The following is a 27477-nucleotide window of genomic DNA, read 5'->3' on the forward strand; positions in this document are numbered from 1 at the left end:
TGTGACCACCTAGAGGGGTGGGATAGGAAGGGTGGGAGGGAGGCTCAAGAGGGAGGGTATATGAGGGTATATGTATGCATATGGTTGGTTCACTTTGTTGTACAACAGAACCTAACACAGTATTGTGAAGCAATTATACTCCAATAAAGATCTATTAAAAACTGTATTTTCTTCCAAGTATATATTTCATAGTGTTATATCATGTTGCTCAGTAAAAGTGTAACCATTTCTCCATTGTTGGATAGAGGCTTTACTTGCTCCATTTTGGGGATCTATTCTAAGTAATACTGGAATGAACTTTCTATGTGTGCTACTGTGAATAAACCGTTGTGCACATCTTGGAATCATTCCTTAGGAAAATTCCCAGAAGCAAAATTGCTAGATCAAAGAGTGTGGATGTTGTTAAGGCTTTTGATAATATTGAAAATTTGCTAGTGAGGAAAGTCGTGCCACTTTATACTTCACCTGCTTAGACGTCACTGGCTGGGTGAGAGGTGACAAGGGCCTGAGCCAGGTTGGTGTGGTAGAGACAAAGGTAGTGCAGAGGGGGGTATTCAAGATACATTTCTGACAGCACATCTGCAGGCCTTGGCGACAAATGGCTTATGGCAGGCTGTATGCTTGTGCGTGTGTGTGTTGGGGGACCAGGCTAGAGGAGAATTTCTACCCCATCTTCCAGATAGGAATTTGCTAGGATGCAGATAAGATAATTTACAGGACAGCACCTAGCAAACTTGAGGTGCTCTATAGATGTAAAAGCTTATTGATAGTAACTACGAAATCCCACCCAAAAGGCTGTTTCAAGGATGAAATGGGCTGGTGTGTATGAAGCCTCTAAGCTCTAGGCGAATAGTCATTCTCCTGTGACCTGGCACAATCTTGGGAGATAAACTTGGGAGAATTGCTACATTTTATCCTCATCCGTTTGAGTCATAGAGCACGTGGACACTTGCTTTCCTTTTCCTTTGTCTCCTGCTTCCAGTGAGGAGGGAATCAGCTTAAACAGCTGAGGGTAGGGTCCAGCCTGGAGTGACAGGGAAGGAGATACCTCCATCCTTGGTCTGCCTTGGGTCCCTAAGGCAGAGGGAAGTGCTTGGGGCTGCAGCCGTGACCTCTGGCCTCCTGGCTGGGCCACATTGTGCGCTCACCCTGGGGGAGGAGCCTAAAGATGCTGATAATGAGGCCCTTCCGGTGCAGCCAAACAGGCGCAGGAAAGCTTCTGCAGAGGAAAGATTAGACACAATCCCCGATTTAGAGAACACGATGGGGGGAACAAACCTCCTCCCCCTCCCCGGAGCTCTTTGTGGGTGGTATTGTTTATTGTTGGAGGAGAACAATAGAGGGAGCCTGGCCTGGGCTTGTGCAGAAGCTGTAAACAGCAAGTTGGGTCTGGGGAAGGCCTTTTTTAGATCAGTGCAACAAACATGTTTTGCAGACTGAGGCTCCCAATCTTGGAAAGGGATTAATGAGTGGGAAGGGTATCATCCTTTTCCCCTGGAAATCAAGGTGCCAATACTACCAAGTGCATCCAAGGCTCTTGGTCAAGCACCTGCCCCCAGGTGCTGTGGTACAAAATAAATTAGCTCTGCCTGGGGAATGAACTGAATGGGGGCCCAAGTAGGTCCTCAGCAGTGGCCCTCCCTCCTCCTCTCACTTATATGTGGGAAAACACATTTGGGTTCAGGGCAGTGACACCTTCTCACTGTGGAAGGTGAAAGAGCATTGTTTACTTTAACAAGATCATTTGGACGTGTGCTTTGGTTAATGTTCTGATGAAATGCTGTTTCTTGGATTACTTTTCATTTTTCTTCTTTGTCTGGTATCCCAAATACATTTTGTATTTCGAGGAAATAGGAAAATATAAAAGACAGTATGTACAAAGAAGAAGGTGAGGGCTTCCCTGGTGGCGCAGTGGTTGAGAGTCCGCCTGCCGATGCAGGGGACACGGGTTCGTGCCCCGGTCTGGGAGGATCCCACATGCCGCGGAGCGGTTGGGCCCGTGAGCCATGGCCGTTGAGCCTGCGCGTCCGGAGCCTGTGCTCCGCAATGGGAGAGGCCACAACAGTGAGAGGCCCACGTACAGCAAAAAAAAAAAAAAAAAAAAAAAAGAAGAAGGTGAAATATTTTATTGTCTTGGTTTTGAAAGTAATATTGTGGAGATCTCAGGCCTACTTTATTTATTTATTTATTTTTTTGCATGTCTTAAAAACTATTCCCAAGGGCTGCTTTTTTTTTCTTTTTCCTCTCTTCGAGATTCCTTTCATTGGACGTAATATCCCTCCCAGTGCAAGCAAGCCAAGGGCTGCTTTTGACCTGCCTTGTATCCACGGGTCCATGCCAGCTTCCACTGGTGGTTAGGCCCGTGGCCTCGCCCAGTAGGGATTTATATTTGCAGACTTTATTTGTCCTGGCGGCAGCTCTGATTTAGCGTCAGGGGACCCACGTGTCTCTTCTGACTCTGTTGCTTGCATGCTGAGTGGCCTGAGGCGAATCACTCTCCTACTTTCAAATGCCATTTCTGTGAAATGGAGAGAAAAGGACAGGCTTCTCCTGCTTCCTCAGGAAGATTCTGTGTCAGGGTACAGTGAGAGTAATTTCTGAGTGGTAATACATGATTTACATGGGTGAGAGTTTTGTTTTTATTAGTGACAAAAATAGACTATTTTTCTGTCCATTGGATTTGGCTGTCATACTTGGTACTTGGTTTTAAGGGAAGTTGATGTGAAAGAATGAGCCTACCATGTCTAGTCTCGCTGCTCTGAGACATGTTTTAATATACACCATGAACTAGAAAAAGCAACTGCAGAACCTGGGTGGGACATTCCTTCCTGAGTCTCTGTCACAGGAAGGGGTGCAGCAGGGCAGACAAAGAGAAAAACAAAAAGAGACAGAGCACCCCAAACAGACAGTTTTAAAAGGGCTCCTTTCTCTGTATTAGGACAACTACCTTGCCTTTTAAGCACTATTGTAGACTGAATGAAAGGGCAGAGTCTATTAAGAGTTAGAGGGGGCTTCCCTGGTGGTGCAATGGTTGAGAGTCCGCCTGCCGATGCAGGGGACACGGGTTCGTGCCCCGGTCCGGGAAGATCCCACATGCCGCGGAGCGGCTGGGCCCGTGAGCCATGGCCGTTGAGCCTGCGCATCCGGAGCCTGTGCTCCGCAACGGGAGAGGCCACAACAGTGAGAGGCCCATGTACCGCAAAAAAAAAAAAGAGTTAGAAGTTATCTTCTTTCCCAGAAAGAGCTACATACTACAGCCTCTCCAGAAGCAAACACTGTTGCTAGTTTTCTTTTGTATTTTTCAGAGATATTTTATGCATATGCAGATAAATAATTGTATGCCCCTCTTTTCATACTATACACATCATTCTCCACCTTGCTTCTTTCACTTAATGTATCTTACAGATATCCATTGTGGGCTGCGTGGTGTATTGATGTATAGTTTTCACCATCTGTACAACTATTTTCCTGCTGATGGATTTAGGTTGATTTCTTATTTGCTATTACAAACATTGTTGTAATGAATATCCTACTTCATGTATCTTTGCACATGTGTATCAGTATAAGTGTAGGACAGATTCCTAGGAGTGAAATTGCTGGGTCAGAGGGGTTATAATAATAGCCCTTTTAGTTTTAACTCAGTATTGCCCTCCATAGAAGTTGCATTGATTTGCCTCCCACCAGCAGTATTCAATGCCCCATTTCTCTACACTCTGTCCAATACAGAGTGAATGTTGCCAATCTGATATGAAAAATGGCCTCTGATTAAAAATTGATTATAGTTTTCATTATAAATTATTATTTATAATTATAAATCATTATAGTTTGAATTTACTCAAACTATATGAGTGAGGCTGACCTTTTTTTTTTTTTTAAAGGTAAGTAACATTTTAATTTCCTTCTTGTAAACTATCTGCTCATGTCCTTTGCCCTTTTTTTCTATTGGGTTATTCATTTTTTCTTATTGATTTGTAGGAACTCTTTATGCATTTAAGGAAATTAGCCCTTAGTTATATGCATTTCAGGTATTTTAGTCAGTTTATCTTTTACTGTTTTGCAATGCAGAATTTAAAAAAAATTAGTCAAATGGGTCAATATCTTTATTTTATGGCTTTGATTTTGAGCAATTCTTAGAAAGCCTGCCCCACTTTAAGATTTATATATTTATGTATATCCTGCTTTCTTCTAGCACTTTCATGTTTTCATTTTTAAAAATCCAAATCTTTAATCCATCTGGAATTTATTTTAGTATAACTCTCACAGAGTTCCAACTTAATTTTGTCACAGGAAAACTTGGATTTTGAATCCTGATACTTTTACTCATTAGCTGTGTAATTTTGAACAAATAGGTTAACTTCTCTGAACCTCAGTTTCCTTATCTATATATAGGAATAATAAGCCTACCTAGAAGGAAGAGATATGGGGATATATGTATATGTATAGCTGATTCACTTTGTTGTAAAGCAGAAACTAACACACCATTGTAAAACAATTATACTCCAATAAAGATGTTAAAAAAAAATAAGCCTGGGGCTTCCCTGGTGGCGCAGTGGTTGAGAGTCCGCCTGACGATGCAGGGGACACGGGTTCGTGCCCCGGTCCGGGAGGATCCCACGTGCCTCGTAGCGGCTGGGCCCGTGAGCCGTGGCCGCTGGGCCTGCGCGTCCGGAGCCTGTGCTCCGCGGCGGGATAGGCCACAACAGTGAGAGGCCCGCGTACCGCAAAAAAAAAAAAAAAAAAAAAAAAATAAGCCTACCTAATGAGGTTGTTGAAAAAGTTAAATAAGATTATATATGGAAACAGCACAGTTCCTGGCACATAGTAAGTGTTCAAATCATGTTCCAAATACCCAGGAACCTGGGAAAACAGTGTGTTCACGCAAGAGGGAGAAGTTCTAGGTGTGTAGGATACAGAGGTCACCTTGCAACTCACCAGTGTGTGACTTAGGATGAATCACTTCATCACCTAAACCCTCGGTTTCCTCACCTGCCTAATGAATGATAAGAACCAGTTCTTGTTGGCAGGTCCAGATTAGGTCATGTCTGTGAAAGCATTTGGTAAACTGTAAAGGGCCATACGGAAGTGCTGGGGATTATGGCCTGATGAATGAGGAGCAGCCACGGCACAGGTGGGTGTTTGCCATCCCTGCCCAAGAAGAATAATTAACTTACAGTAACTTGAAATTAGCACTGATGTAAAGCAAGTGAGCTGCAGCAGTTGATTAAAGTAATGTTTAGTAATTGCCTTCTAGTAATTAAGCAATAATGAGCTTCCTGAGACAGAACCTTGTTAGAGGAAAAGACAGATCAAACAGTTCCAATTCATCCTATACTTCTTGAACACAGCCAGTGGAGTATGCAGACACGAGTATCTTGTTGAAGCGTGGTCGTTGTCTTTAAGGACAGACAGTAGGAGCAATAGATGTGTAGGGCATGGCCCCCACCACCAGACAGAGCACGTGTGGATATGTACTTGGAGGAAGGTCCACAGTGCCCTGGGATTGTCCAGGAGGGAGAGACTTACTTGCTCAGCCCTGTGTGCCAGTCTGAACCCAGTCCCTGGAGTCTGGCCCAGATTCTGAAGAACCCAGCTCAGTAATGCTTTCTTCAAATGTTACTTGCTGCCCTTTTTTATTCCTTGTTTGGTTGTTTTTGATGTTTCTCATGTCCTGCCCATCTTCCTCCACAGCTGGGGTTGTGCTTAGGGCCTCTGTTTCTCCTAGACCTGATGAGTCAAATTTTCCCTGGGTAGGAGTTGCTAGATAAAATATAGAATGCCCAGAGACTTCCCTGGCAGTCCAGTGGTTAAGACTCCACTCTCCCAATGCAGGGGACCCGGGGTCGATCCCTGGTTGGGGAACTAAGATCCCACATACTGCGACTAAGCCCACAAGCGACAACTACTGACCCCGCGTGCCGCAACTACAGGAGCCCACGGGCCGCAACTAGAGAAGCCCATGTGCCACAGCGAAGACCCAGCTCAGCCTAAAAAATGTATTTCATAGGAAGTATTTGGGTCATACTTATATACTAAAAAATTATTCATAGGTCCCATGTAATATTTGGAGCAAACATTAAAATTTATTTGTTGCTATCTGAAACTGAAATTTAGCTAGGTCTCCTCTTCCTTCCTTCTTCCCTCCCTCCTCCTAGCAACCCTACCTGGGTAGCCCTGATTTCAAATGCTATAAAATAGCATTTACCACACTAATGTTTCGTGGAGGCTTAGTAGCAAGGGATGTTAAAAGGTATTAATATAAGAAAAGATTTTTCAGCTAAAGTCATGTTTGGTAAATCCTGGATTAAACAGTTAGCCAGTTTTCTTCATTGTGGAAATTTTCAAAACCTTTTAAATCTCCAACATTGGGTTATCGTATTTAGTATTTCTCAGTTATGTCACTATCTTCCCCCTCCCCCTTCCTGAGTTTTTAGGGTCATAGGGGCAAGTGTTGAGTGAAGGCTGATGGGCATTCTGGGTGTCCATTCTTTTTGTAGACCGTGAGTTCTGATTCTGGGTTTTGGGAAAAGAGCACTCTGTAGAAAACAAAAAAAGTTTTGTAATATTATGATTGTTTTTGTTTTAAAAATCCATAAATTAAAAAATGCATAGATGTGAGAATATATATATTAAAAAAATTAGAAGGATGTATGCCAAAATATTAACTGTACTTACCCCCAGGCGGGAAAAAGATTTTCCCCAGGTGATTTTATTTCCTTTTTGTTTGGCTATGTGCTCTGCAATCAGTATATGTGACTCTTGTCAGAGGGTTGGGGAAAAATTTTTTTTTTGATTATTATATTTTTTAAAACATTTGATTATTATACATTTGATTATGAATCACTTTTCCATATATTACCTGATTTGCCTCTCAAGCAACTCAGTGGTGTAGGTTCTAATACTATCCTGATTTTAGGGATGAGGAAACTTTACACGGCTCTCTTGCAGACCCAGGTCTCTTGGTTTCCTTCAGCACTCATACTGCCTCTTTGGGTTAGAAAAGGGGCAGCACACGCCGTCCTGGGGGAGGGGCTGTCCTGGGGAGGGGCTGTCCTTGGAGGGACCCTGGCGCCTGTTCACCCACCCCCTCCGTTTATAGACCAAGGTTGAGACCTTGAAAGAGAAAAGGACCTGCGTGAGACACACGGTTTTTGAACAAGGACAAGTGCCCCCGAGTATCATTTTCTTGGGCAGGGGCTGGGGGTCAGAAGGCAGGGCAGGGATCTGGCCCTGTGTTCACCAGAAGCCTTGACTTTATCTGTTACCCTGAGCCCAAAAGGGCAAGGGGAAAAAAATGTTCTGATGTACAGCAGTGAATACAGTTTGTTTTGTTTTTTAAAAAGGTCACTTTGATAAATGGTTTATGTTGCCAAAATCACATTGCTTAGAATGTTTTTTTTCTTTTAAGCTTTTCATAGTACATCTTGTTTCCTTATCTTTTTTAAACTCATTTTTTTCTTTTCTTCATCTATTTTTCCTTTTTTGAATCTTCTGTACATATCCATTTATTTAGAGCCATTGTGGTGATAATGATATTTGAGGTTTGGCTTGTTTATCTGAGTAGTGTTCCTGTTTATATTCCCTGTGCCGATACTTGGTTACAGTGACATATGGTGACTAAATTGTGGGTGTGGTTTTCAAGGAAAAGTCTGGGTCCAGCTCCTAAAAGAGACCTGGGCTTTGAGGGCATCATGAGAAGCTGTGCTTGTATGACCTAGAATCAGTGTGTGGTCCTTTCAATGTGGGTGAGTTGCTCCTAGACCAGGGAGGTTCCAGAACACTGCAGCTCCAAGGGACCTCGGGGCACATTCAACTGACCCTGCAGCCCTCGTGACAGTTACAGAAACACTGTCAACCACGAGGCAGGGGGCAGCAGCATCCTATTTCAGTAGGAGCCGGGCTCTGGAGTCAGATGGATCTGTCTTTGGGTCCTGGTCCTAAGACTAACTAGCTGCATGACTTTAGGATAAACTCTTTGTTTAGGATAAACTCTTTGTGCCTGTTTCCTCTGCTATGATTAGGGATGGTAATCATGGTACCCTACCTCATACGGTTGTTGTGAGGATTAAATGAGTGAATGCATGTAGAAGAATACCTGGCACATAATAAACATTGAATTAAGTGTTAGCTATTATTAACAATAATAGAATATACAGTTCTTAGATTTGTGCCTGGCCAGTAGCATATCTTTTGACATGTTTGCTCCCCAGACAAGGTGCAACTTTTGTTGTCAGCTTTAGGGCTGCGTGTAACTAACTGCTACTGAGTGGGATCCCCCTCCTGGGATGCTGTCTCATCACTTGGTGATTGGTGATGCCTGAGCTGTTACATTATTTCCCAAACAGAAAGGCTTCCTCAGAGCGTAGTTTCCAGAGATTCTTGTGAGCTTTTCATCCAGCAATGTGTTTTCTATTAGAAACAGAGCAGTAACCAAAGCCAGTAACCTGAAATTTACAGTCCAGCCTTAGCCACAGGCAGCCTGCATTTCTAAAGAGACCAGACACTTTTCCCCCAGAAGTTTATTTAAAAAAACATTCAACGGAGCATTGAAGTAATTCCTTATAGAAAGGAGAAGGGCCTTCACTTTTTTTTCTTTGCGGTTTGTGGGCCTCTCACTGTTGTGACCTCTCCGGTTGCGGAGCACAGGCTCCGGACGCGCAGGCTCAGCGGCCATGGCTCACGGGCCCAGCCGCTCCGCGGCATGTGCGATCTTCCCGGACCGGGGCACGAACCCGTGTCCCCTGCATTGGCAGGCGGACTCTCAACCACTGCGCCACCAGGGAACCCAGGGCCTTCAGTTTTAGTCTGTGGCTTGCTCCAGGTGGTCTCTACCCGAGACTTGACTATGAACGTGACTCTGGCCACGTAACTCTTTGCCTTCCTTCCCTGAACGTGCATAATTTGGGCACTGCTGACCTTCTCTTAGGAGCCCTGTTTTTCAGATCTTTATTTTTGGACATTCTTCTCTCGATTCTCTGCTTTGTTTCTTTGACCTCTGCCAAAGATGGAGAAGTAAATGTGTTGCAAACGATCTAAGCACAGAAAAAGAATGTGGCCCAGTACTGTGTTCTCTTTTTGTTGACTTAGGAAGCAGTGAGTTGTGGTCCGTGTATGAGCCACAGAGCCTCACATCTTCCTGCTCTCCTTGCACCTAGCCCTGAGATTTATTTCCTTTTCACTTTTAACAGCTTTATTGAGTTTTAATCCCTGCGTTTTTAGCCAGAGTCTGACCTTGATTCTTATTTAAAAGTGTGGTAGAAAGAGTTCTGGATTTGAAGCCAGAGGGGAAGAGAAAAAGGAAATCACATTTATTGAGTCTTACCCTTCATCATTCCATTTCTTCAGATCTTTCTTAAGATGCTATTATAAGCCAGGCATTGTGAAAGGCACCGTAGGGCAGTGCTTCAGGAATGTGGGAGGTGGACCCAGGCTATCTCAGTTTGAATTTCACTTCCATCAGTGAAGTGGGACCCACCATTAAGTAGGACCTTAATGACTTATTTAACTTCTCCTGTGCCTCAGTCTCCCCATCTGTCAAGTTAGAATGCTAATAGTGTCTACCTGATAGGAGTGTTGTGAGGATCAATGAGTTAATAATAAAAAATGAGGTGATGATGTTGATGACGGTGACAATGATGATGATAGGGAGGGGCTGGGGTCAGGGCTCAGTCAGACAGAGACTTCACTGCTCTCATGCTGTTCACAGCTGTGTGTGCGCATGCACGTGCATGCTGAGGGATGAACTTGGAGTGTGAGACAGATATAAATAATTAAGTACAGTAAAACTTGGTGAGTTACTATAGGGCAGGGGAGGGGACTGTGGGAGCATATGGCAGTGAGGCTTATTTTGATGGTATGTATACCTTCTGAACTTGAAGTCTGGCTGTTAGCTTTATGACTTTGGGTGACCCTCAATTTACTCACCTGCGAAACAGGTAACATAAAATACCAGCCTCGTAAACTTGTAAAAACAAATGGAAATAGACATATAGTGCCAAGTATAGTGCCTGGCATATAGTGAGTTCAGTGACCGTTTATGGACCCAGATTCTTGACAGAGAGATATTTTTCCTTCACAGTCCCGGTGAACAGAGACAGAACCCCCTGGGCTGCCACCTGCATGTTGGCTTGGCCGTCAGTCATCTTTCCAAGGATCATTGGAATCCGCATAGAAACCACCTTTGCACACAGGGAATCTACTCCCCTGGCTCCTTCACGAGTCTCAGTGCAGTGGACTCTCCTTCCATCCTTCCACCCTGCAACCCTCAGCCCTTTGAGCTTCAGCTGGCTGGTAGGGGTGACTCCGGGCTGCTTTAGCCTCCCAGGCACCCTTACCGTCTTGGGCTCGCCGGTCATCCTTTTCCTCTTCCTCCAGAGTCCCTCGGGCTTGTTCTGCCTTCACCTTATGAAATGAGGTTTTTTTCTGGTTTTCTCAATTTTATTTAACTTTGTTATTGGTTTTTTAAAAATTTATTTATTTATTTTTGGCTATGTTGAGTCTTCGTTGCTGTGCGTGGGCTTTCTTTCTAGTTGCGGCGAGTGGGGGCTACTCTTCGTTGTGGTGCGTGGGCTTCTCATTGCGGTGGCTTCTCTTGTTGCAGAGCACGGGCTCCAGGCATGCGGGTTTCAGTAGTTGTGGCACATGGGCTCAGTAGTTGTGGCTTGCAGGCTTTAGAGCGCAGGCTCAGTAGGTGTGGTGCACGGGCTTAGTTGCTTCGCGGCATGTGGGATATTCCCAAACCAGGGCTGGAACCCATGTCCCCTGCATTGGCAGGCGGATTCTTAACCACTGTGCCACCAGGGAAGCCCTGTTATTGTTTTTTAACTTTTCTCATGTTGGTTTCAAGGGCAGAGACTGTCTCATCTCTGTACTTCCTATGGTGACTAGCACAGTGCTGTAGTAGGTACTCAATAGACAATAATTGTTTTTACCAGGATAGGGCTTTATGGGTAACCAAGGCTCTTTTGTATCGTTTTTTTTTTTTCTTTCAAATCTGCACCACAGTCCTCTGAAGTAGACAGAGCAGGTAGTATTCTTTTTAGTACAATTAAGAAACTAAGGCCTACACTTCAGCCATAGGTCCATTAATTAATTATTTAATTCTACAGAGAGGATATTTACTGAGTGTAACTCTGTCCCATGGGCTAGGAAAATAGAGCTGAAAGACATCATCCCTTCCCTCAAGGATGAGGCAGACATTTGAACAAATAATTGTATGAAGTTTCAGGACAGAGGAATAATGAACGTGTTTATTGGGGGAAGATCAGCGAAAAATTGAGAGAGAAAGAGATGCTTGCATTGGTCCTTAAAAGGGTTGACTTCACAACACAGAAAGAGTGGGCGGTAGGGCATCCCAGGTAGAGGAAATACCATGTACACAGCCTATGGGAATGAAAAGACCAGCACCTTGGGAGGTACTGCAGCATCAGCAAGGCTGGCAGGAGGTGTATAGCAAAGGGGTGGTGATAGAAGGGAAGATGGCGGTAACTCCCACTGGTAAGACCCCAAGACCCCCAGGACTTGCAGGAGACTGGAAGCTTCCTCCCTTTGTTCAGTCTCCCAGTTTCTAGCCCTTCCTCCCAGAGGCACTCACAGCATGTACATAAACCACCTTTCAGCTTTGGATGGGCTCCCCTTCGCTCTGCTTCCTTGCACCCCCAGCTTGTCTGCACAGAGATTTGCAATCTCCTTTTAATGCTAAAAGAAAACATCTTATCACATGAGAGACCTGCGACCTGACTGCTTGGAAGAATAAAGTTTACCAGGTGAAATGACATCTGTGTCATTTGCTCTTTGTGGCGTGAGGTGACTGGGAAGGAATAAAGTCCGTCTGTGACCAAACACCTGTGTTCCTCTCTCGCTGGCAGGGTCACCAGAGGGGAGCGTTAAATTGCTCCTCAAATGAGTCAGCCCTGCTGTTCCCGAGGAGACGGGCTGGCGCAGCTTGAGCTCTGTGGGCAAGTCTGACCAGGCCCATCTCACTCATGCCTGTGTTTGCCTTGCAGCTGTGTAAATGAGTATGGAAGATTATGATTTCCTGTTTAAAATTGTTTTAATCGGCAATGCTGGTGTGGGGAAGACGTGCCTAGTCCGACGGTTCACTCAGGTAAGAAGTCTGAAGTCTGGGGTCGGGTTTTTCCATCTGGCCTTCGGGGTTAGGGGATCCTGACAGGATGGGTGAGTGGTACCCACGCCAGCCTCTTGTCTGCCAGTGCTTAACGAGCCCTTTGCAAGTGTACCAGCTCCATAGCCTAGTCTAGAGGGTTTTTTTTCAACATTTAAAAATTTTCATCTTATTTGAAGTCTCAGCAACGGTGAACATGACCACTATTTTCTCTGTGAAATATCCTTTGCTCTTTTCTTTTAACTTTTTAAAAAATTGAAGTATAGTTGATGTACAGTATTATATTACAGGTGCACAACATAGTGATTCACCATTTTTAAAGGTTAGACTCCATTTATAGTTATTATAAGATGTTGGCTGGATTCCCAGTGTTGTATAATATATCCTCACAGCTTATTTATTTTATACGTAAGAGTTCGTATAGACTAGAGTTTCTGAACCATTTCCAGGGAGCACGGCTCAATGGGTCTCCACCAGCCCTCCCACGCCTCTCTCGTGGCTTCTTTTAGTAAAAGGGGTGAGTGGTTTTGCTTTCAGTCCGCAGTATCAAAAATAGCTTATCAGATAAAAAAATAGATTACTCATTAATAATAATCCAAAGGTGGAAACAAATGATTCTGGATGTCAAGTTAAACCTAAATGTTAACTTTTTAAAAACTCAAATTCAAATTAAACCCCTCAAGCTCCCTGCTGATGCTCTCTCAGTTCCTCCCAGAAAACTGATCAAATCGTTTTGGTTTAGAACCAAATATGCTGATTTTTCTAATCTATTCCTCGGGAATGAAATGAGAACAGTGAAGGACTATTTGAACTAAATTAAATGTTCCCTCTGGGTTGAGTCCTTATCGTTTGTTCTAAGTACAAGTTCCCTTTGGGGCTGCCCTTTTGAGAGTTACTGCCAGAGATTATATACCTGATTTCACACAGAAATGGGTGGGAAGTCATTCTGAGGTTGACCTTCTTCTGTGTTTTCCTGGAAAATTATGAATGGCATCCTTTTCAGGATTTATCATGCATGCATCTTGCATTTTCATAAAGTGCTTATGGGGAAGGTTGAGAATAGCTCTTCTGTCTAAGGCACAGGGCAACCTGGTGCCCAGGAGAGAACACTGGCTCGAGAGTGGAGACACGGGCCCTCGTCCCAGCTCTTGCCCCGTGAGCCTGGGGAAATTCCGCCCCCTTGCTGAGCCTTCCTGCCTCCCTGTGATCTCCAAGGCCCCTTCTAGCTCTGACAGTCTGTGGTTCTCTGGAAAACTGGAGACAGATTGGATAACACAAACAGCTTGAGGGCAGAGAGTCACCTTTGGAAATGTCAAGGTTTTTCCCATGATAATGAACGCAGAATAGGACTTTTCACCAAGCCATGGCCTGGTGAAATCAAAAGTAACAAGCTGACAGGCATCTGGGCTCAGTCAACCGCCATGGCGTAATATTGGAAACTCCAACTGGTTTTACTTCCCCCTACCATTAGTAACCTTTCTGCTTTTGGCAGGAGGACAAGACTGCAGAGATGTAAAGTTTTCAGTCCCTTTGTCAGAAGTTCCCTTGACCTTGTCTAATTACTGAAAGTTCCCTTAGAGACTTTTAAGCCCACTCTTCTCATTTTATAGGTAAAAAACTCAGGTCTTAGAGGGATGAAATGACTTATTAGCATCTCATATCATGTTAGTGGCAAGGCTAGGATTAGAATCTAGATCTTCCGGTTCACAGCGTGATATTTTTTATCTTTTGCATGTTCTAACCTCTGAGACCATAGGAGTCTGGCTTTTTTTTTTTTCTTGGGTTTGCGGGCCTCTCACTGCTGTGGCCTCTCCCGTTGTGGAGCACAGGCTCCAGTCGCGCAGGCTCAGCGGCCATGGCTCACGGGCCCAGCCGCTCCGCAGCATGTGGGATCTTCCCAGACCGGGGCATGAACCCGTGTCCCCTGCATCGGCAGGCGGACTCTCAACCACTGCGCCACCAGGGAAGCCCTGGCTTTTCTTTTTAAAAGCATAATTCATGTCATTAGGGGTAAAAATACTTTGATTTTTAAACAGTAATTTTTACCAATAAGCACGCCACCCCTTATTTTTCTTTTCTGTTTACTTTTTACAACTCCCAATCCCTCAACTCCTCCCAAAGTTCATATTTCATAGACAGGATTATGTTTAGTTTTGTTATTTAGTCGACAGTTAAAATGAATTGGATTCACCTGTTTTTGAGGCATGAGGAATTGGGGAACAAAATGATGAGGGAGACACTGGGAAGGATTTGTGGTTTTTTTTGGCATTTGTTATACTGCAAAACAGCTGGAGCTGTAAACTTGAAGCTTGGCAGCCTTGTGTTTGAGCCAAACCAAAATAGAAGAAAATTGATTCAATATTTGTAAGCAAAGTTATGAATGTTTATATTTACATCTTTTGCAGACATTCAGTGGAACAGTTTCTGTTGGTCTGATGCTCAGTCTTTTAAGATCAAACTTTAATTAAAGAACTCTCTTGTTAGGGAATGGACTTAATTAAAGATGCCCCAGTCTTAGCTCCCAGAGCTAATGAAGTCCATTTTACTTTAATTTCTGGAAATTCTGGAGTATGAATGTGAAGAGGGAAGAGAAACTAGGTGAAGGGTTCTTTCTTGATAGAATTCCTTCCCACTTCAACTCCCTCCCTAAGCTTATGGGAAATATTATGTGACAGTAAATTACATTATACATGTAATTTTACTAAAATCATACCTTTCTAGTTCAGCTTCCAGTTTGATGTAAAGCTTTGTTTTGAAATACTTACATCAGACCAGAGAGAAGGACTGGTTTGCCTACGGTCACTCAGAGATCCTTAGGCTGCTGCCTCCTGGTTTGCTGCTATTTCTACTATACTGTCTCCCTGGATGACTGCTTTTCTTCAGTTATCTTCCCAGGGTCATTGGCCCTGATCTCATATAGTTATATCTGTATGGTACAGAGATAGTTATCACTCTCAGGGCAGACGGAAATTCAAAGGATCACTGTCTCATTCATGTTTCTTGTGTTGAGTTCTTGTTTGTTTTTTCATCTTGGTTGTTCACCCCCATGGCTGTCCATGCCCTAGGCTAATAGCCAGTTTTAATCTTCCTTGATCTTACCTTTTAGAGCACCTGTCCATTTTGCCCCCACCCAGACCATCCCAGTCTCATCCCTGCAGCTCCGTGTCTTATCCTTGTGTCTGATTTTTCTGTTTCATTCTTTGAAGTCAGGTCCCCCCTCCTTTCCCAGTTCTCTTCCTTTACCCTCTCTGTCTGCTTCCTCCTTCTCTGTCCCCCTTTCCCCTTCCTTCTTCTTTCAGCATTTCTCTCTCCCCCATGCACCCTCCTTTCTCCTCCCCTCAAAACATATATACAAAGTTAAATTAAACAGGGTTCCCATGACACTAACCAGAGTTCTCTCTTCTACCAGTTAACTCAGCCAAAGGAAGGAGCTGGTGATGGGTAGTAATGGGGTGGGGTGGGGGGAGAATCTCATTTAATTGAAAGATTTGCTTATTGTTATTTTCTGTTATTTCTGCTTTAGGGTCTTTTCCCCCCAGGACAAGGAGCCACAATTGGAGTTGATTTTATGATTAAGACAGTGGAGATTAATGGTGAAAAAGTAAAGGTAAGATACTAAGTGTTCAATAAGGGTTTCATTGTGTTTTGTGAGAGGAAGTAGTGTTTTCATAACATTTATTAAATCACCTAATGGAAACCCACACTGAAAATAACATACTCAGCCATGGCAGCTTATTTCCAAACAGAGTTCCTCTCTTCCGTTTATAGGGGCAGGAAGGGGTTATGGGTGATGTGTTTACAAATGGGAAGACAGCGAGAGAAGAGCTAAGGCAAGTTTGTCCTGTCTCTTGTCATGTCAGACTTCCCTGGTGGTTCAGTGGTTAAGACTCCATGCTGCCACTGCAGGGGGCATGGGTTCGATCCCTGGTCAGGGGACTAAGATCCCGTATGCTGTGTGGCATGGCCAGAAAAAAAAAAACAAGGAAGAAATTTCTTTTGGGGATCTCTTGAGGGCCATTATGCAGAGCTATTTCTTCTTGTTTTTTTTTTTTAATTGGAGTACGATTGCTTTACAATGTTGTGTTAGTTTCTGCTGTACAATAAAGTGAATCAGCTATGTGTATACATATATCCTTTCCCTCTTGGACCTCCCTTCCCCCACCCCCATCCCACCCATCTAGGTCATCACAGAGCACGGACCTGAGCTCCCTGTTTCTTCTTAATAGCAGCTTCAAGAAAGAGCCCCCCGATTCCTATATTCACTATGGGTCATTCTGTTGTATGAATCATTTATTAGAATTATTCTGTCTACCACCCTACCCCTATCCCTAGTAAGGGAGAAATACTAAATGAGGGGTCCAGGAAGGGTCCATGATCTGCCCCGTCCCCTTTGTGGCCTCTGGATGGTTTGGTACCTGTATGAGCTATGGTGTCTGAGTTCAGTAACAGGAGAAGGGAGGTAGTATTTTTCGAGTGCCTAATATGCATCAATCCCCCTGCTACCTATTTTTACATTTAACTTAATCCTTATTGTAAACTCTGTGAGGTAGGTGGTAAATTGTCTTCATTTTATAGTTTTCAGAGAGGTTGAGTGACTTATTTATCCACGGCTACACAGTTTAGCAAGGGAGGTAGGCAGGATCTGAACCGGTTTTGGGTGGGCCAGTGCACCCCACTGCCTCCCTGGCAGGAGTCTCTACTGCTCTGAGAGCAAGGGAGAATGAAGGCATAGTAATAAGCCCATTATCTCGGAGCAAGGAAAGAGGGAGGTGATGGAAAGAAGTGTGCAGTAAGACTAAATTACTTGGGGGACTTCTCTGGCGGTCCAGTGGTTAAGTCTCTGTGCTTCCACTGCAGGGGGCATGGGTTCGATCCCTGGCCAGGGAACTAAGATCTCACACGCCGCATGGTGTGGCCAAAAAAGAAGAAAAAAAAAAGACTAAATTACTTGGAAGGAAGGTAGAGATACTGATCTTTGGCACTGTGCCCCTCAGAGTTAGTGAAATTCCACGGTCAGATCTTTCAGAGCTGAGTCCCATGGAAAGAAGGGATGACCTTGGCATCAGCAGCACAGTGAGAACCATGGCATCAGAGTGCCAGCCAGATCCCAACCCCAGCATCCCAAGTTTGAGTCCATGTCACTTGCATCCTTCTCCCATAGGTACCTGCACTCCCACCTTCAGATGCCTCAGGAAGGGCAGAGAAGCTCTGGGGTGCTCTTACAGCATGTCACAGACATACAGAGATGTGTTTAGGATGAGGCTTCTGAGTGGGGGACAGTATCTTTTCTAGTGTCTCTTCCAGCCCTGACTCTTCAAAGGGGTTTTTTTTTTTTTACTGCAAAGACATCTACACCAAATACAATAGTGATGGAGATCTGGGGGCTCTGGAAAATAAAAGCAGGGTGTGGAATCCACATAAATGCCAACTGGAAAGGTCAGAAAAACTGTGCGTTGGGGTGGTGAGAAGGAGCTGGGTGGGGAGAGAAGGGAGCCAGGAGTGTGTACTCAAGAGGCGGCGGCAGGAAGAGCCACTTGTAGTTCTCTCTTGTTCCAGCAGAGGCAGGTGGTGCCATCCCAAGGAGCTGGGTTAAGATAACTTCTGTTTTAGGCATTGTATTTCCAGATATTTGGGTTTCCCACTTATATACATATATATGTATGAGTTCATTCCTTTGACCAGAAAGGTTCATGCCTGCCATATGCCAGGCCCTGGGAATAGATAGCAGTGAATAAGAAATGGTCCCCATTGTTAAAGAACAGGCTTATTTTTCCTTCCTGAATCCCCAGATTTAGGTATTACATTTATGCCACTTTCCGTGAACCATAACCTCATTTTTAAGTACTTATTATACTCAGCTAAAATCCATCTTTTTATAGCATCTAACTCTACCACGAGACCACAGGCTCCCCAAGAACAAGGTTTATATCTTACTCATCTTTGTATCACAGCACAGTGCCCGTTCCCATCATCACTTTAGGCCTCTGGACTTTCGTCTATGAGAAGTGAGAGTTGGGTCATCTCCGAAATCCAGTCCTAATTAATTTGCCTGGGATTTTTTCTAGCCGTATATGTAGAATCAAGATAAAAAATGACCCTCTTCAACCACATTAGTCCAAGGGTCTCATTAACACTTGGACACGTGAGGAGAGCAGCCCAGGCTTCACTAAGGAAGCAGTTGTTGTCTTATTATTGTTGGTGTTCTTTAACATTTACTGAATACCTCTTCTTGGTGAGAGTTAAGTGTCTTTTTGCTAGTAGTTTGCAGGCTTTCTCAGGGCCCCATAGAGCCAATGGAAAGAGAATCTACCCGTGGTTTGTACAGGATCACCCACCTGGCAAGTGGCAGGGCAGGACCAGAACCCTGGTTTCTCTCCTGACTGCTCATCATCCACCCTCAGCCTCTCCTACAAGTCCCATTCTTTCTAGGATGACTCCCAACATCACAGGCAGCTAAGCAAAGGTGTTAGAAAGATTCTCATAGCTGTTAAGTCTTAGTGCCCAATCAGTAGAGGCAAAGTTGAGGAAGAGGCCCTTCTCTTAAAGTGGTCTGTATTATGAAGGTGACCTTGGGTAGAAAATATAATTAAAACTTATATAGAATTTTCTCCTAACCACTGATTTTTTTTTAGCCTATCATAAATTAATGAGTAATAAGCAAAACTCTAAGCTCAGTCTATGACATTTTAACCTTAGGAGATTAATTATAATAGAAGTAGAAGATTTGCTGGATTTTTCTGTCATCAGGTATATATTGCATAGATAGGAAAGTCTTGAAAGTATGCATGTGTATTTCCTCTTTCAGCCATCTGTCCATCCTTTCGTTTATCCAGCCATCCTGTGTTAGGGTGGATGCTTTGTGCCAGGCACTGTGTTAGGTAAAGTATCTTTGTTCCCTAGTAACTTACTGTCATCTTGCTGAAACGTTTCATCTGTGAAATCTTCTTTAATACTCTGCTAATCATTAAAGCAGAATGAATCCATCCTTCCTTTGTGATTCCACCATCCTTTGTTCATTCAGTGAGGCATCATTCCAATGTGTCCACCACGTACCATGGCCTGTTTTAGGAAGGCAGTAGGGGTATAAGGTTAAATATAAGGCAACCCTTACCCTTAGAGAACCTAGTCTAACAAGGGGACATAGTAGTAAACCAATGATTGCAGTATGTTCTTGTAGCAGTGAGGCAATAGAGGTGTAAGTGGTGGTACAAAGAAGAGAGTAGACAATGGTGCAGCCCCATACTGGAGGTGAGAGTGGTTAGAAAGCCCAGGGCAGTGGTATTGAGAACATATTCATGGACATAAGACTAACACCAGGAGACACTCTCCTGCTGGCCCCTCTTTAATAAAACATCTCATATCTTACCATGGTTAGTCAACTATGTATTCATCCTCCCTGTACTAGGAGCTTTTTGAGATCAGGGACCGTGTTTTATCTTTGCATCCTCTCTGTGCTTAGCACAGTGTTCTGCATCTGTTAATGATCTATAAATGCTGAAAAAGAGCAAATGAATTGCAGAGAGAATAGTGAAACCATTGAATAATAATAGTGAAACCACTGAATAATGAAGGCAGTGGAATATGGATCTCCTCAGGAATTAACCATAAGGCTAGAAACAGGCAGCCCCTTTGGGAAAACAGCCTACATCTCAGCCAAGACATACAATCACTATTCTAGAAAATATCTCAGTGGTTTTCATTCTCAGAGCTGTTCTCAAGATGTGCCAGTCATGAGAACATACTGATTTCTAATGATTGGCAGTATTAAATCCAATCACAAGTGTTTTTCGAGGCTCCGTGCAGCATTAAAATAATAGTTTCTTGTTCTAAGACACAGCCTGGCGGGGGGAACCATGTCCCTAGGTTTGAGGCAGAGAAGAGAAGTAGCTTTTGTCCTGACAAAAGCTGTAACATCTGTATGGTCGCCTTCAGCATACACAGGCTTTCATGTACATCATCAAAGGGCAGCTGTGACTCCAAATCAAAGGAGAGCCTGTGTGCCGCTGATTGGTGGCAGGGACCACTGGTCACTCATCAGCTAAACTGGTCTGAGCAGAGGGTGATACCAACTGCCTCATCCTCTTTGGATGCAGATGTACATTTAAATCAGTCTCTGGCAGCAAAGCAGCACGGTGTATGGACTGAGTCCTCTCCTGGGAGTCAGAAGGCCTGGAGTCTGCGTCCCAGCCTTGCGAGTAACCTGTTAATGAAAGAGAGGCATAAACTTGCCTACCTCACTGGGTTGTTGTAAGGATGAAATGAGACTGTGAATAAATATTTGAACATTTACTCTTTGCCAAACACTGGATTTGGTATAGGGGATAACGGAGAGTAAAATGGACCCCAACTTCCCCCTCATGAAGCTTTCAGTCTAGTGAGGAAGACGGTTCTGAAACAAGTTATTACAAGTAACTAAGTGATTCAAGTGTGTCAGGTGCTGTGAGGGAGAATTGCAGGGTAGGTTGCAGGAGAGATTATTTGGGGGTGGGGATGGGGAATCTGGCCTAATCTGAAGGTTCCAGAAGGTCTCCCCTGAGGAAATGATGTTCTGTTAATGGGGGTGAAGGCATTTTGTGACATGTGAAATTGATGCAGTTAGAAGGGAAGATTGTTGTTGGTGTGATTTTTCAAGGCCTCGGATTTGTTCTGCACTCAGCAGTCGCTCTGGGGAAGAGTTCTCTTTCAGAGGTCTGCTCTGTGCAGGGAAATTCAGGTTGAAGTGAGAAGTGTTTTGCCTTCTTTGTTATTAGAACCACCAGGTAAATGACTTCAGCAGGTTTGCATATTATTAACCTCTTTTTATAAAGAAGCCACCGAAGCCCAAAGAGATTAAGTGACTTGCCCAAGGTCACAGAGCTTACAAGTGGTGGAGGGAAAGTATTTTCTTTGCCTGCCATGGCATTGTTCCTGTTTTCATTAACAAAGATAATACCTTAATATATTCATTTGAATGGATTTTTTTTTCCCTCTCCAGTTGCTGACTGAAATGCCAACAGTCACAGTGACAGCTTGCCCTGGATCCTGACTTTTGTAATAGGGCATTATGATTAAGAGCAGGGACTCTGGGACCACACTGCCTGGTTGAATCAGCTCTAGGACATATTGGCTGTGAGACATTGAGCAAGTTAATTAATCTCTCTGTGCCTCAGTTTCCTCATGTAAGAAATGGATATAGGAATAGTACTTACCTCATAGAGTTGTTGTGAGGGCTAAGTGAGTTATTCTATGTAAAGTGTTTAGAATAGAGCTTGGCATGTAAGTGCTCAAGAGTTTGGTTGTCTTTTTTTTTTTTTTTATAAAGAATAGAGGGGATTGCTTATGACCAAAAGGAGAACATTTGAAATATGTTATATGAATGTAAAGCTTTAATAAGACATAGGAGGGCTTCCCTGGTGGCGCAGAGGTTGAGAGTCCGCCTGCCGATGCAGGGGACACGGGTTCATGCCCCGGTCCGGGAAGATCCCACATACCGTGGAGCAGCTGGGCCCGTGAGCCATGGCCACTGAGCCTGCGCGTCCAGAGCCTGCGCTCCGCAGTGGGAGAGGCCACAACAGTGAGAGGCCCGCATACCGCAAAAAAAAAAAAAAAAAAAAAAAAAGACATAGGAATATACTTTCTGATTTAGAAAATAAACAAAATGGAAAATTAAAGATATGAGCAATGAAGAGTCTACAGATAAAAAAAGCAATTCTTATGGGAAATAGGCTTATAATAAAAATTAAGTAGATTATAAATACCCTAATTTCACTTTTTAAATGAAGCTATACAAAAATAATCTAAATGCCTTTAAAAAAAAGAATAAAGGGGAAACTCAAAATAATTTAACAAAGAAAAAAAAATCAAAGTGAATCCCTATCTTTAACCAGGCTCACCCAACAAATCTTTAAAAAAATTGTAGGTGCCTTTTTCTTAGGGCAAAAAATAACCATGAAATTATTTGGGTGAAGGTGCTTCTGTTTCTAAACTAAAGCAAGGCAATGCTGTCTTTCTTTTTTGCTTCACCAACCTGATCCTTCTCTTATGCCTTTACAGCTCCAGATCTGGGACACAGCAGGTCAAGAGAGATTTCGGTCCATCACCCAGAGTTATTACCGAAGCGCCAATGCCTTGATCCTCACCTATGACATAACCTGTGAGGAATCCTTCCGTTGCCTTCCTGAGTGGCTGCGGGAGATAGAACAATATGCTAGCAACAAGGTCATCACTGTGCTAGTGGGTAAGTAAGGACTGATGAGGAGGGACATTGATTTGTGAGCATCAGAGAATTTATAACCACATAAGGCCACATGCCTTGGTATCTTCCTGTATAATTCATGTGGTCAACATTCAGTTCTTCTAAATTAAATTGAAGAGAAAATGAAATAGATCCTATCCCATGGTGATGGTTTAGAAAAGTAAAGTAGAAAATGTTGCTGATTGATTTTCCTATCAGTGCAGTCTCTAGGGAAGAAGGTGGATTGCCATCAAAGTTATGTGGGCTGCTAAACATTACAAAAAAATCTAGGCCATGGAAACTGCTGGTCTAGAAGTAAAATATATCTACGTTGATAAGGAATTCATTATTGAAGCAATTATTTTTTGCCTAAAAAATGGACTTTGGTTAATTTTTTCCCTTCTTACATTTATACTGATTTGAAAAATTCTAATTTTCAGAAAGAATAAGGGAAATTCTACAGTTTGTTTCCTCTTGTAGGAGGGTAGAACATCTATTTAGTATGGGGGGAAAGCAGAAAATAACCATTTTTTTTTGTGGTGACAAATGCACCCATTAAAAATGAAATTGCGGCAAAACAGATTAGATTGTTAAAAATCCTCTATTGGTGATGGAAAAATGTTAATAATATTTGATTGTTAAAATGTTTTCTTCCCGAGAATTCCCTGTCAGTCCAGTGGTTGGGACTCTGAGCTTCCACTGCAGGGGGCACAGTTTTGATCCCTGGTCAGGGAACTAAGATCCTGCATGCTGTGCTGTGTGGCCAAAAAAAAAGAAAAACAAAGTTTTCTTCCTAAGAAGGAGCATTGTTGTATATTCTAGAAAGACCTGAATTTTGGAAATCCAGGAGAGAACCTCAGAAACATTAAGTTAAAAATCATGGTTAACAGTAAGTTAAACACTTTATAGAAAGCGTTATAGCTAGTGTATATGTGCCAGGAATCATATTAGGAATATTATGTGTCATGATCCCAAATTTACAGATGAGGAAAGCAAGGCTCAGACAGGTGAAGTTCTTTCCCCAAGGTCACTCAGCATGTAAGACTGACTTCAAAGCCTGTGTTTATCCAACTGTAATGTGCTGCCTTGTAACAGATTGCTGGACTTTTCCTTCAGGCTGCTGGGTTAAGTATCTGCCTCTCTATGAGTATTAGCTCGGTCCTGAAAACCCTCCTGCACACTGGAGAACCTTTGCTGTGAAGAGCTTGAAAGACCTCCACTTTGGACATAAAGCCCTTGAGAACATGAGTCAAAGCATTACTACTTGGGATTCTATCTAAGGAAGTTAAATGAAGATATGAGGGGACATGATCAGTCAGCTCAGTATGAAAGAGGCACTACCTTTTTTTTTTTTTTTTTTTTGCGGTACGCTGGCCTCTCACTGCTGTGGCCTCTCCCGTTGCGGAGCACAGGCTCTGGACGTGCAGGCTCAGCGGCCATGGCTCACGGGCCCAGCCGCTCTGCGGCATGTGGGATCTTCCCGGACTGGGGCACGATCCCGTGTCCCCCACATCGGCAGGTGAACTCTCAACCACTGCGCCACCAGGGAAGCCCGGCACTACCTTTTTATTTATTTTTTTTTTTAAAAGAAGTTTATTTATTTATTTATGGCTGCATCGGATCTTAGTTGTGGCATGCAGGATCTTTCGTTTCAGTGCATGGGCTTCTCTCTAGTTGTGTGCGGACTCCAGAGCACGTGGGCTCTGTAGTTATGGTACACAGGCTCAGTAGTTGCAGCACAAGGGCTTAGTTGCCTCGTGGCATGTGGGATCTTAGTTCCCCGACCAGGGATTGAACCTGCTTCCCCTGCATTGGAAGGTGGATTCTTAACCACTGGACCACCAGGAAGGTCCCAGCACTGGCCTTTTTTTTTTTTTTTTTTAACATCTTTATTGGAGTACAATTGGTTTACAATGGTGTTAGTTTCTGTTTTATAACAAAATGAATCAGCTATACATATACATATATCCCCATATCTCCTCGCTCTTGTGTCTCCCTCCCACCCTCCCTATCCCACCCCTCTAGGTGGTCACAAAGAGGGGTGCTCTCCCTGTGCTATGCGGCTCCAGCACTGGCTTTAAAAATTTTTTTATTATGGAAAATTTTAAACATAAGCAAAATAGAGAAAACAGTATAATGAACACCCATATACCCATCTCTCAGATTTGACAATTAACAACTCATAGCCCATCTTATTTTATCTTTTCCCCATCTCTTCTGTCTGCCTTCCCCTTCAGATTATTTTGAAGCAAATCCCAGATGTCATATTAATTCAATTTACATTATTTCAGTGTGTATCTCTATAAAAATTTTTTAAAAAGAGAACCTAATTGCAATGCCATTTTCACACCTAAAAAATATTAACAGTTCCTTAATAGCATCAAAAATTTAGGCAATGTTCAAATTTCCTTGATTGACTCATCCATCAGAAATTTATTCAAATCAAGATCCAAATAAGGTCTGTATGTTGTAATTAATTTTTATGTCTTTTGATTCTCCTTTTAGCTGTAGCTTATCCCTCCATTTTTGCTCCCTGGGAATTTATTTGTTAAAGCATTTGTTTGTCCTGTGGAGTTTTCAAGTCTGAATTTTGTTATTTCACCCTGGTGGTGTCATTTGATATGTTCCTCTATCACCTAAATTTCTGGCAGATATGTAGGTAAATCTAGAGCCTAGTCAGATTTAGGTTTTGTTTTTCATTTTAGCAGATATACTTTATAGTTGGTATTACAAGGTACTGTTCTCATAGGACAGTCAAGAAAAATGCTTGATTCTTTCTTTTCCATTTATTACTTTCCAAAGTAATGAGTTGGTTCCCTAGATTTCCAAAAGCAACTATTGAAGTTTGTTTATATTTTGAATATTGCTATAGATTTAAATATATTTGATGTATTCTAGCCCCTTGTAATTATTATTATTGATGCTTCAGTTGTTCCAACTTTGACAGTGGGAGCTTCTTCAAGTGGGCTCCTGAGTCCTTTTGACATGACCCAGGAATCTTTGATAATTTTCTTGATTTCTGGGATGACAAGTGTTCGAGGCACATCCAGTGCATTTCCTGCCCCAGACCTGGAATTAGCCATTTCTTCAGGAAGCAGTGTTTCTTTTCAATGGGAAGTTGTATTTAGAGGCTACAACCAAGGTGATAGGAATCGTCTTTACTAGGTGATGGCTTTTAGGCTTTTCAGTGGACAGAGCTGGTGTGTGTGTGCGTATGTGGTGAATTCTGTAGCATCCACAGGGGGTTGTCTCATTAGGCTCTGTGAAACATTTTGACTGACAAGACTACCATAGGCCACATGGTATCACAGTCACTTAGAAGGATACAGGACAGGAAACACAGCTTAGTAGTAAGCCAGCATCAAGCATTCCTCTTCAGTGGAAGCAGCCCTCATAGCAGTCCACAGAGCTGTCCAGGACCTCCCGGGACAGTTCAGATGTGAAGGGAAAAGGTTCACTTCAGGCAAGTGCAGGATCTGCCCTGGCTAGAAGCCTCAATGCCCCATAGGCGCCCATCTCTCTTGTAACAATCCGACAGGCCTAACTTTCAGGGTCTCTTCAGATGAAGAATCATCACACTCAGGGAAGCCAAAAGTTAAGGCTTTCTATTAGGTATTTATAATTCATACATAGAATTCCCAGGCTGGATGGAATTTATCAATCAAGGGTCACATTTACCATGAGCAATGTTGGGAAGTAACACAGTTGACATATCACCTTTGTCAGATTTCCAAAACAGAAGTAGAAAATTTTTTAAAGATAAAATAACACCATGAATTATTCACACTGATACTTCCATTTGTAATTCAGGACTACAGAAATTTTACTTAACCTCATTAATCTTATATCTGTATTTCCATTCTCCCATGCTAAAAATCCCTGTCCTAATGCCACTGGCATAATTACTCATTTGCTTTATCCCCTAAAACATGTATAGCAGCCCCAGAAAAATGATGCCAACACTACCACCGACAAGATAATCACTGCGACAGTTCAAGATTTTTTCCTTCAATTCTTTTTGTCCTTAGGGTATGTGCCACTGGGGATACATGGTTAAATTACTGGTTACATTATCTTCAACTCACCTGAAATAGTTCCTCTTTGTGTGGTTATGCCACTTCATGATAAACAGGTTCATTTGTTTAATTTTGCTTTCAACTTTAGGAATTGCTTTTTAAATTTAATTTCATATTAATTGTGTAATCGTGTAAAACATTGATAAGATTCTGAAGTCAAATCTATAAAATGAAGTATATTTAGAAAGGTCTGGTTTTCATCCCTCAAACTTGTTCCTTTCGTAGGTAACCATTATCTTTAAAATTAAAATTTTGTTTTAGTCTTCCATTAAAAAAATAAGAATAAAGTGTATTTTTTCATCCCTTTTTCTTAGAGAATTGTATATTATATACACTTTTTTCAACTTTGCTTTATTTGCTTAACAATATATCCTAATGTCTCATTCCATGGCAGCCTACAGAGATATTCCTTATTGCTTTTTACGGTGCTAAGTAGCTCCAAATAACTATGGATGTGACATAGTTTATTCAGCCAGTGCCCAACTGATGGGCTTTTGGGTTGTTTCCAGTTCTTTGCCATTACAAATGGCATTGGTATTTTAAAATAAATAATCCAGGAATCACAGTCACATTGGTTTTGCTTTACTTGCCCATCTCTCTGGTTTGACTTCAGATACGGAGTTGAATTTTGATGTTTCCAAACTTGCAAAAAAGTCAAATGACGATTCCCTCTTTGATTTTACCGCTATTTTAGGCAACAAGATTGATCTGGCTGAAAGGAGAGAGGTCTCCCAGCAGAGAGCTGAAGAATTCTCAGAAGCTCAGGACATGTATTATCTGGAGACCTCAGCCAAGGAATCCGATAACGTGGAGAAACTCTTCCTTGACTTGGCGTGCCGCCTCATCAGTGAAGCCAGGCAGAACACACTTGTGAACAATGTATCCTCACCTTTACCTGGAGAAGGGAAAAGTATCAGCTATTTGACTTGTTGTAATTTCAACTAAAGGCTGAGGCAAGGAGAAGCAAGAGGAATCAGCAGTTGCCCTGATGGGCCACCAATTGCTGGGGAGATCTGGCGATGACTATGGGTCCCGCTCTAGGACCTTCTGACTCCTGTGGGCTCCTG

General features: G+C 42.9%; 1 protein-coding gene across 1 annotated transcript; it reads left to right on the forward strand.

Annotated features, from left to right (window-relative positions):
• Window positions 1-12010: 12010 nt before the first annotated feature.
• Window positions 12011-27355, forward strand: RAB30 (RAB30, member RAS oncogene family; the record flags this gene model as incomplete). The annotated part of the gene is made up of 4 exons (XM_079709575.1): window positions 12011-12103; window positions 15645-15728; window positions 22154-22337; window positions 27105-27355. The coding sequence occupies 4 exons, from the start codon at window positions 12011-12013 to the stop codon at window positions 27353-27355; spliced, it is 612 nt and encodes a 203-aa protein (XP_079565701.1).
• Between the last annotated feature and the right edge of the window lie 122 nt (window positions 27356-27477).

Source organism: Hyperoodon ampullatus (genome assembly GCF_949752795.1).
Source record: "Hyperoodon ampullatus genome assembly, chromosome: 7".
In the NCBI taxonomy this organism is placed as follows: Eukaryota; Metazoa; Chordata; class Mammalia; order Artiodactyla; family Ziphiidae; genus Hyperoodon; species Hyperoodon ampullatus.